The following is a 10925-nucleotide window of genomic DNA, read 5'->3' as shown; positions in this document are numbered from 1 at the left end:
TCCTCCTTAAAGTGTGACCTCTTTCGAGTAACCCATTCTCAGGGTATCAGCAGCTTTGAAAGGCAAGCAGATTGCAGTGGCCAATCCCATTCTACAGAAGAAGAAATGAGTCCCAAGGAGGCCGACTGGCCTAGGGAGGTGCTGCTAGGAAGCAGGGGTCCAGGCTCAAGCCCAGCTCACGGGCTGCATGTCTCTTCTCACAGTTCTCCCCAGTCACACGTGTGGGAACCCAGGGAGGCTGCCCAACGGCATCCAGCAGGGCTCAACCTTCAACCTCGGCGACAAGGTCCGCTACAGCTGCAACCCCGGATTCTTCCTGGAGGGCCACGCCGTGCTCACCTGCCACGCTGGCTCCGAGAACAGTGCCACGTGGGACTTCCCCCTGCCCTCCTGCAGAGGTAGGTGGGAGGCGGCTGGGCGGGGGTGCTGGGGCATCCAATGGGATCCAGTCTCAAGGGGAAGAGTTACACTCCAGAAGGGCATGGGGTGTCCACTATGGGGAGCCCACGTCTGGGGAGCACTGAGGGTCCTCGGGGTCTCTAGGTATTCTAGGGGCTTTTCAGCTTCACCTGAGCTTCTAGCCCTCAGGTATGCAGTCCCTCAGTTTCCTTCTCCTTGTGTCAACAAACTTACTTTCACCCAGTCTAGCCTTGTCTCCTACCCACCTGTCTCAGAAGGAACATTGTTTCTCTTCCCGTTACAGACCATCTCCCCTCTTGTGCACGGATGGCTCCCCCAACAGCTTTTGCACTGACTGCTCCCCAGCAATTATTTTTTCTCTTTCCTGTAAATTCAGCATCTCTCCTAATCTAAGGGTTTCTTCTTCTCAGCCTCCAACATGCTCAAAACCTCTTTACCCCAACAACTCCCCCACCCAAAAAACCCCACCTGTCTTCAATGCTATGTCTGCTTCAGCATCCCAGCTAGGGAAAACAGCTTGTCCCCATTTGCCCAGGACTTTCTCATTTGTAGCTCTGAAAGTCCCATATCCTGGAAACCCCATCAGTCCCAGGCAAACTGTGACATTGGTCACCCCACTCCTACCCTATTCTTTATTGCCCACCCCACCTTACCCCCATAATAGCCAAGCTATTTCTAAAATAATTTCCGATGGTTATTATCTGATGATAATGATAATACATGATCATTTTTTTAAAGCTTAGAAAATACAGAGAATAAAGAAGAAATAAAATGTACCCATTTTAATTACGATTTTTGTGTATTTCCTTTCCATTTTCCAATACATATTACAAATATGTATATAAATTGAGATTATAATGCATGTAGATAATTTTTAACCACCATTGAAAACCTAGCACATCGCACTGTAGGATTTCCCCATGCCACCAATAAAGCCTAGTGTCCTGAAGGTGCCATCCAGCCCCATCTCTCCTTACTTCCCATTGACTTCTGTGCAGACTGGCCTTTGCTCCCAGTATTCTGCATCTTATTGCCAAATCAGATGGGAATTGTTTTTGCCATTATATTCCTTGACCTCTTATTGGCCTTTTGTCCTATGGACCGCTTGTTTCTTCTTGAAACTCTCATCTTTAAATTCTGTGGATCTACAACACCTAGATATCAGTTTGGGAGGATCATCTCAAGGAGTTGAGGAATGATTAGAACAAGTAGCTCCTTCTTGTGGTTCAAGTTTTACTTTTCTCTTGGAAGAAGCTTTTTTTCTGTAATTACTTTCAAAAAACTAGGTCTAGGGAAAAGCAGCCCCCTCCTCCTGCTATACGTGCACACTTTTTATTATGGACACCAGGGATGAAAATTACTTGGCACATGTACCTATTCCTTTTCTATTCCTGTGGCAGACATAATTAATTGATCACAGCACCCTTTCTGGTTGAGTCCAGATACAGCTGTGAATTCCCTCTCCACAGGCAAGGCACACCCAATCAATCTAAGTTGCCACTTGATTTCATGGTTGTTTACCCCTCCTCAACCAAGAGAATCAGCCTCAGCCATATTGATCCTCCTTGGTGGAGCCCAAGGGAACTAGATCCCCTTTCCTGCCTTCCTAAGTCCCATCCTCCCAGGGTCCGTTTCTAACTTAATACCTGCCTCTTTTCAGGGGATTGAAATCAGGAATGACCAGACCCATCAGGTGAGATGGCCCCTGCACAGCCGCCTGCAGTGGCTGCATCTGCCCTTCCTTACAGCGTCCCTATCCACCCCCTGCCCTGGGGATGTCACAGCTAACATTCTGAACTTCCAAGGACGGTGTCAGAGTTGCGACATGATAATAGAATATGAAATATGATAGTAAATGACATCAGGTATTTAAGTTGTGAAATGTAGATCACAATTCTCTTTTCGCAGCACTATAAGTATCATACTCTTTGTTCAAGATAGAAGCTAAAAACAAATGTAATCCAAGTACCAAGGATGCAGAGGGGGTATCACCCTGTCCTGTGACGTATAATTCACAATAATATCCCATGCTAATAGGATGGAAACCCACTATCTCTCCCAATATCTTCAGGAGTCTGTGTCAGCTTTTGTTTCCTCTGAACTTTGAACTCACTGCCATGCAACACTTCCCCTCGTTCTGCTCTGCCAGCCTTGGTAGGAAACTTAGCCCACTTTTCTTGACTCCCCCCCCCAAAAAAAACCAAACAAAAACACAAACGAAGGTGTTTGCATGTAGTATGGCCTTTATTAAAGGTTTGTGGCAATTCGGGAAGTTTGCATCTCAGCACTGCAAATGGCTTAATGAAGTTTGAGCAATCACAAACCTCAAAGTCTTTTGGCCCCTTCTCCCTGGAAGCTTCTCCCTGCCTTCTGTTTTGGCAGTCTCCAGCTTCCCCTGTAATCAAGGTGGAAGAGGCTGGAGAAAGCTTCTTCCACCTTGATGCGTCCTGCACCTTGGTCCCATTTCAGGACTTCTAGCAACTTCTTAGGCTTGGTAGCCTGATTTCCTCTGGGTTTTGTCTAATGTTTCCCTTTCCTGCCCAAGCTAGTTAGGTATAGGAGGTATTTTCCTGAACAAAGAGAACTCTCACCCTGAAAGAAACTCTGGGGCTGGCTGTTAAAAATATCTCTTTTGTTAATAACCCCACTAGCCAGAGATACATGACGAGGGCCACCTTCCTTTGCCAGGTGGGATCACGGCCCATAGGCCAGTGTGTGTGTGTCCTGGCACGAGGCAGCGAGGGCTGGCCTGTCATTGGGAAGGAGCAGCCGGGGTGATGCTGCTGTCCCAGCGTGCACGTCACGCCAGCAATTCACGGTGGCATGACTCTCTCCAGGCCTCTCCCAATTCTCTCTCAGCTTCTCAGATGATGATTCTTTCCCTCCTTCTCCTTCACTGACTTTTCTACCCTACTCTTTTCCCTAAAATGCTGGAGGGCCGAGCTCAGCTTCTTCTCTGGGGCCTTCTTGCATCTCTCGGAATCTCTCATCTATTCTATGGCTTCTAATTGTTACTTGGGGGTGACTCTCCGATCCCCATCTCCATCCCACCCTCTGTCCTAAGCCCAGGCTCATGTGGATATTGAGCCCCCTACTGAACCCCTCTCTGAGGTGTGCTTCAAACTTGGCACGTCCAAAACCTAACTCTGTTTTTTCCCAAATCTACTCTTTTCTCTGCCTTCCCCAGCTCAGCAAAGAGTGTCACCACCCAAGGTGGCCAAGCCAGACACCGCAGGCCTCTTACGCTCTCGCTTTCCTTATTCCTCACCCTGCATCATCATCAGTTGCTGTGTCCCTCTGTGCCGTCCCACCCCCTCCCCCCTCCGCCACTCTTCAGGAGGCCCCAGCGACAGTCCAGTCCCTCTCATCTCTCACCTGCCGCACTGCACGTGTCCCCCTGTGGACAGTCAACTCCAGTCCCCCCGACCCACACACATCCCAATCCCTTCTCCACTGCTGGAGTGAACTTTCTAAGACACAGATCTGACAAAATCACCCATTGCTTAGAATCTCGTCAGTGGCTCTTCATCACAGACAGGGTCAAGTTCAGATTCCTAGCACAGAGCACAGGCCCTTCCAGAAAAGAATCCCAGACAGACCTTTATAGTCTGTCTCTTAGTCTTCTCTTACGTTGCTTCCAATTTACCAGACTAGACAATGCTCCCTTTTGGACGCACCAGGGAAGCCAGCTGAGGAAGTCAAGTCCTGCTTTCAGAAGGGCTTTGAGCCCCCAGACTCCCTGCTACCTGAGGGGCCCAGGTGTGGCTCTGCCAGAAGGCTGGAGAGAACAAAGTGGCTGTCCACCTTTCAGGGCCCCCAGGGCCTCTGCCAACTCCCAACACTTCAGCTCCATTGTTCCATTCTGATTTGCCACAAGATACAAGAATATTCTGAGAAGCAAAGCATCCTCGGTAATGTCTGTGATTTTCTGAAAGCGATTTTTCTTCCTTAGGAGGCCAAACTAAACAGGAGCAAAGGATGCTCACCATGCGCCTGCGCCATGCCATGCCAAGAGCTGCAGTCCTGCCAGGGTTGAAGGGTTCATACTCGGGAAGGATTCAAAGCCTTTTGGCCTTTCTTCCTCTTGTGTAGAACTCTCAAGGGCTGGCATCTGTGAGTGGATAAACCTCATCCACTGGGCAGTGGTCCGTAAATATTTGCTGAATGAACGGCTGGCTGGCTGGGTCTAATTCACCATCAGGATCATGCAGGCATAGATGCCCAAAAGGGAAATAACTTGCCTGGGTTACCCCACGTGCCCAGCAGCCCTGAGTGACATGATCTCCTTAAGTACAAACTTCCTGGAGCAGATTGAAGAGCTGTGTCTGTCTGCTCTATCCAGGAAATGCCATGGGCCTGACTGAAAGGTAGACTCAGTCTGGGGACACAGCACAGACTAAGGGGTGTAGGGAGCAGCAGGGGTTGGGGACAGAGAAGGTGTAAGGCCAACCCCCAAGGAGTTCCATCTCAAGAATTTCATCCTAATGAGGCTTGGCCCAGCTGACAGAGGGAAGGAGACAGGGCCTGTGACCTCCCTTCACTTTGTGTCACTCTGGGCACATTTTCAAAGGCAGAGATCCCTGGGAGATGCTAAGCTTTGTGTAACCTCTTTGATCCTCAGGAAGGAAGACCACATGGAGTTCAGCAACTTGTGAGGGGCATTGGCCCTGGATCAAAGAAGGCCACATGGGGAAGGAATGGAGTTCAGAGGCACTGGGGGCTGAGAGGCAGGTGGTAGAGAGAAAGCTGGCCAGAGCAAGAAATGTTTGGCTTCTGAGGTTCCAGCCAAACACTGCAGCTGCCACCAGACCGGGGCATTTGGTCTTCAGAAGCTTGGGCTGCAAGTGCTGAGCTGCATTCCAAATTTTCTGGCCCCAGAGTGAGGAACCTGCAGAATGTGAAACAGAAGCAGTGGTGTCAGGCATGGACAGCGCATGGAGTCAAGCCCAGGTTCAACACAAGCTGTGCCAGGTAGTAGTTGTGTGGTCGCCAGCATGCTGCTAAACCTGTCTGGGGTTTAAAATGGGGACCCAGCAGCAGCCTTACAGGGCTACTTGCTTATTCATTCGTTCATTCAGCTAGTCACCAGCTTTCTATTGAGTGCCTACTACGTGCCAGCCAGTTATTGATTCGGTCATGGTTTTTTGATTGCCTATGAAGTGCCAGATATTGTTGTAGGTGAAGAGAATTGCAGGGATGAACAGGTTGGCCCAAATTTCATAATCTCATGGAATTTATATTCTAGCAGCCAGGAGGCAGAAAATAGACAAAAACCAAACAAATTTCAGGTGGTGATAGGTGCTATGAAAGATATAAAGTAGCTAGTGACAAAGAAGCCTACTTTAGATGGCAGTTAGGAGAGGCTTGTCTGAGGAGGTGACATTTGAACTGAGTCCTAAATGACAAGAAGGAGCCTGTTACGTGAAGGCCTGGGGAAGGGCATTCCCAGCAGAAGGAACAGCCTGTGAGAAGGTCCTGGGGTGGGAAAGAGCTCGACATGTTGAAGGAACAGAGAACAGGCCCATGTGGCCAAAGTAGAGGGAGGGGTGGGTGGAGAGGGCAGGCAGGCAGGCAGGGCTGTGATAAAGCAGGGTGAGAAGTTCGGGTTTTGTTCTAAGTTTAGGAGGCAACCAGAGGAGAGTTTTAGCAGAGATGCAGTTCAATTTAGCTTAAAAAGATCGCCGTGGCTGCTGGAAGGGAGAGAAATTGTAACTGGGAAAGAGGCACGACAGGGAAACCAGTTAGGAGGACAGCTATTGCAGGCAACCAGGCTGGAGATGACGCATCTTGGTGGGGGGTGGCCATGGTAGAGACGGAGGGACATGCATAGATTGGGGCTGTGATTTGGGGATACAGCACACAGGCCTTTTTGATGGATTGCATGTAGATGCTGATGAAACAAAAGGTCAAGGTTGATTCCAAGGCTCTTGCTGGGGTGCTCGCTGGGTGGGGATGCCAATGACCAAGATGGGATGACCGGGACAGAGGGCAGGAAGCATATGCCCTAAAGAAAATAAAAATAGCTCATTTTGTCCAGGTAATGTTTGAGATGCCTGGGAGACATCCAAGTGGGGGTATTAATTCTGCAGCCGGGGGGAGTCCTGAGCTGGAAAGAAATCAGGGCAAGGCGTAAGAGACCCTAGGGCAGCAGTGTAGTAGCAGAGAGCGTCTGGGCCCTGCAGGCTGGGCCCCGTTGTGTTGATCAAATTAAACAACATGCAGAAAGCACCAAATACCATGCCTGGCACAGCATGGACCTCGAGTGGTTCTGAGCACTGGGGCTGTGGCATGGCCCATAGCTACCCAGTGCCACTCCTTCCCCCAGGAAAGGATCACTTCTACTGCTGAGATCGCTAGTCCTTCTCCATTCCCCTTGGCCATCTCTATTACTATTGCAGAGCAATTCACAACATGGGCTCTGGAATCTCATCACCTTGATTCAAATCCTGGCCTTGCTGCTCACACCCACTGGCTGAGTAGCTTTAGGCCAGTTAGTCAACCTCTGTGTGCCCCAGTTTTCTTATCTGTAAGTGGGAATAATAACAGAACTTAACTCATAAGTTGGAAGTGAGCTTCGAGTTGATAAATGCTGAGCACGTAGCAGAGGGCTTTGTTCACATTAATGACTCAATGAGAGTTGGCTAACATTGTGAATTTTACTGCCACAGCCACACTGGCCAGCATTTATTGAGCCCTAACTATGTGCCAGACCCTGCGTTATTTAATTTAATCCTCACAAAATCCCTAGGAAGTTAAGGTATTGTTATCACCTATTATAGGCGAGGGAACTGAGGCCCAGAGAGGTGAGGTGCTTTGCCTGTGATCACATAGCTAGAGGGTGGTGGAGCCAGGATTCTGCCCAAGTCCGTGTGCCTAACAGCCATGACCCTGACCACCACTGTCTATTGTGGGCAAGGATGGTGGCCTGTGAGCCATGGGGGGAGACTCACAATGATACCATGACATCTAGAGCTCCTCCAGCCTGGTGGCCCTTGGCCTCAGCATGTGGCCTTCAGATTTATGCATCCCCTGCCTGGGTCCACCAGGCCAGGGACAGCCTGGTCTCCTATGGTTCCCTCAACCTTCCACTTTAACTTGTTCCATGAGATTTTTAGTAGAGAATCCTCCAGGAAAAGGCCTGTGGCCATTGTATGGGCAGATGCTGCTTCAGGGTAGCGGCTGGGTCTGCCAGGAGCTACCTTTTCTTCTTAGGAAGGAAGCCTACGCCAAGGCTCACCCACCTCCACCTGAGAATGGGTGGCTGGGTCAGCACGTTTGCACAAAGCTCCTGCCTCAGGCCCCTGTGGCAGAGGAGAGGAGAGCAGGCGGAGGCATCTCCTGCCTGGAAAACACTTTCTCTAGGCCCTGGTGTTTCTAGGAGCCTGCTCCTAGATCATGTCGGGAATAGCATTGTAGCCGCAGAGGCCTAGCAGGCAAAGAAATAGGTGGGTAACAGCATGGGTCTGGAGTCAGAGTGTCCTGGGTTCAAATCCTGACTCCAACATTTAGTAGCTATGTGGCTGCGGGAAGGTTTTGAAAACTGTCTGAACCTCCATTTCTTCATCTGTAAAATGTGCATGACAATAACTACCTTTTCAAGGGGGTTGAGGATTAAATGAGAAAATGCTGATGAAGCAATTTGCACAATGCCTGGCCCATAACCAAAGCTCAACAGAGAACAGTCATGTAGTGGACAATAACCTTATATACCATGTCCTGTCTACATTCATCCCCTCAGAAAAATACCTCGGGTGGTGGTTTCTATGGAAGGAATCTGCGGGCAACTGTGATGTTCTCAGGAATGGGTAATTTCTTAATTTTAAGAAGGTGTGTCTTTGATAAAGCCGAAGATTAAGGGGCAGAGTCCAGAGCCCCCAAGGAAAAGGGAATGAGGCGGTAGAGCAGGTAGTTGGGGCCCCTGCATGGACAGGAAACTGAGCTACACAGCACAGGACGCGGGAGCCTCGGGGCACCCGTATCAGGCACACTCGGTCTTACAACTGAGTTGCAAGATGGGGGCTTCTCCCCCAGGGCTCTCTGGCATTTTCATTTCCTCAGAGGCTGAGTGGTCCTGGGGAGGGAGGATATGAACAGAAGCTCAAGGCTGAGGATCCCAAAGCTCCCAGACCTCCAAGACAGTGCACTGGGGTTGGTCTGAAATGGGGGCAGGTGGAGAGACAATGTGTAGGTTTCTCCATCCCTATTTGAAATTCTTGGGCCATTGTAGAGTTAACAGACATCAAAGGGGACCGAGGGATCGTCTAAAATTATGGTTAATTGAAGAGATTTCAGCAGAACTTAAAGTCCATCATAAAAAAAAGTCATAAACTTGGAAAGGCAACTATCAGCATAACACACCTGCACCTTAGAATAGGCATGACTTAATGGCGGTGCAAAATGCCCATTGCAGAGAAGCAGAAAGTGTAAATGAATATTTTAGGATTGTGGTGTCAGCTGAAGGTTGTATTTTATGACTCTGAAGTTGTAACCATGATATATGATGCCTTGTTTAAAATGTGAGAAAACCTCCAAACAGCTTTTACAGCATCTTCAATCAAAACAGGATGGTGCGAGAGCGAGGGTGTCAGAGGGGCCTGAGTGGCAGGGACGGTTAAAATGGCAAAGGTGCCATCTTCGAAGTAGACTGGTGACTGTGGCCAGAGGGCCTCAAGTTTGCAAGTCCCCAGTTCCAACACCATGCAGAAGCCATTGACTAATGTTGGGAAGTTTAAATCTCAGGATGGCTTACCAAACCACTGCCGAGTAGAAAGGAGCGCTATAGCGGAGGAGACGGCTGCCCTGGCACCGGGGAGACTCAACTGGAATCTTGACTCAGGGTTTGCAGGCCCTCGGGCAAAGCCATCTGTTTCTTTCTCGGAAACTCACACTCAGCCCGGGGTTGGGGAAGAGCAGAGGAGGAGGGGCCCCCACTCTTCCTGCAGAGCCGCTTCTCCTCTGGGGGTCCCTGTGTCCTCCTCTCCTGCTCTGCCCGCTCCCTATTAGAGACCAAGTCCTCTTGCTCCCCTCCCAGCCTGCCTCCTGCATCCCTTCCTGCTCCTTCTCCTCCGTCCCACTGCCTCTGCCTAGTTCAGGCTTTGATGATTGGAACAACCCATTCCCTGTTCTCCCTGTCTGATCTCCCCACCTGCTACTCTCCCCGTCCCCCCAACTATACCATCCATCCGTTACCCAGGGGCCAAAGTCATCTTTCTGAAACCCTGCTGAAAACCCTCTTCTCCTCCCCTACTGTGGCTTCCTGACACCTGCAAAGTAGAATCCAAACCCCTGAGCAGTGCTGTCAAGGCCTTTCTGAGCTGATCTCTGCCCTCCCTTCCCACTTTGACTCTCACTCCTCAGGTCATGCATCCTGCACTTTCATGGCAGTGGACGGCAGGTCATTCCCCAGGTGCCGCCCCCTTGCCCCTGAGTGCCTGGAACCCCTTTCTTCCTTCTCTCTCCTGAACACTCCTGTTCCTTTTTCCAAGTCAGGCTAAATGTCTCTTCCTTCACCATGATTTCCCTAACCCAGTGGAGACAAGATGAAGCCGTTGTGGCTGGGCATGTAGACAGAACCAGTGACAGGACAGTTGGGGACTGGCAGGTCCAGATCTTGCTGGGAACAACGCTGACAGAGCTCCCATTTGCTGACTGGCTCCTCCTGTGGCTCTTCTCCCTCGTAATGTACACAATGAATTTATTTACATCAGGAGATAAACTCTAGCTTTGGTGTCAGAATTCATAGTCTCTTGCCGGAGAGATACTCAGGGTGGAAATACTGTGCAATTTGATAAAACAAATAAACAATGCCACTTCACTGGATTTAAAGCCAAGCAAGGCTGATCTTGCCCACCTGCCCTCCTTTCCCTTGCGGCCTGGGCACCTGGACTGGGGGGTTGCAGAGGAGGAAGAGAGGAGAAAAGGAGAAGAGAACCACAGCTCCTCCAGTTGGCCTTCAAGGCCCTTCACAGTCCAGCTCTTGCCTTCCTGCCCAGCCCAGCTCTGTCATCTCTGCTTGTCCCTTTAAATGCAGACAGTCCTGCCTTGTAAGCCCCTAAACACAACACACTCCCCAACCTCAGCTGCCTTGCCCTTTCCCTGCCTAAGACACCCTCTCCCCCGAGCCTACCAGATAGACAGCTCTTAGTTGAAGTGTATCCTACCAACTCAGCATTTGAAACACAGCCATGCTTACCACCTGGCCCAAGCCACCATCACCTCTCACCTGGATTACCGTGGTGGCCTCTGTGAGGCCCCACTGCCCCCTGCTTCTGCCCTTGCCCTCTTGGGTCCGTTGTCAGTGTATCCTACCAACTCAGCATTTGAAACACAGCCATGCTTACCACCTGGCCCAAGCCACCGTCACCTCTCACCTGGATTACCGTGGTGGCCTCTGTGAGGCCCCACTGCCCCCTGCTTCTGCCCTTGCCCTCTTGGGTCTGTTGTTTACACAGCAGCCCAAGGATCCTGTTAATAAGCAAATGGGATCATGTCATCCTCTGCTCACA

The 10925-nt window shown here is 50.2% G+C and overlaps 1 protein-coding gene across 1 annotated transcript in view; it reads left to right on the top strand.

Annotated features, from left to right (window-relative positions):
* Positions 1-203: 203 nt before the first annotated feature.
* Positions 204-10925, top strand: part of LOC103606574 (CUB and sushi domain-containing protein 2-like) — a gene marked incomplete at both ends in the record, with an annotated part of 104683 nt that continues 93961 nt past the window's right edge. The window contains one exon of the mRNA XM_008591149.1: positions 204-398. Within this exon, the coding sequence (XP_008589371.1) occupies positions 204-398 (195 nt within the window). The remainder of the gene's footprint in view (positions 399-10925) is intronic.

This window comes from Galeopterus variegatus, unplaced genomic scaffold, assembly GCF_000696425.1.
Source record: "Galeopterus variegatus unplaced genomic scaffold, G_variegatus-3.0.2 Scaffold6705, whole genome shotgun sequence".
Classification (NCBI taxonomy): Eukaryota; Metazoa; Chordata; class Mammalia; order Dermoptera; family Cynocephalidae; genus Galeopterus; species Galeopterus variegatus.
The sequence above is the reverse complement of the archived record's forward strand: the minus strand, read 5'-3'. Positions and strand labels throughout refer to the sequence as shown.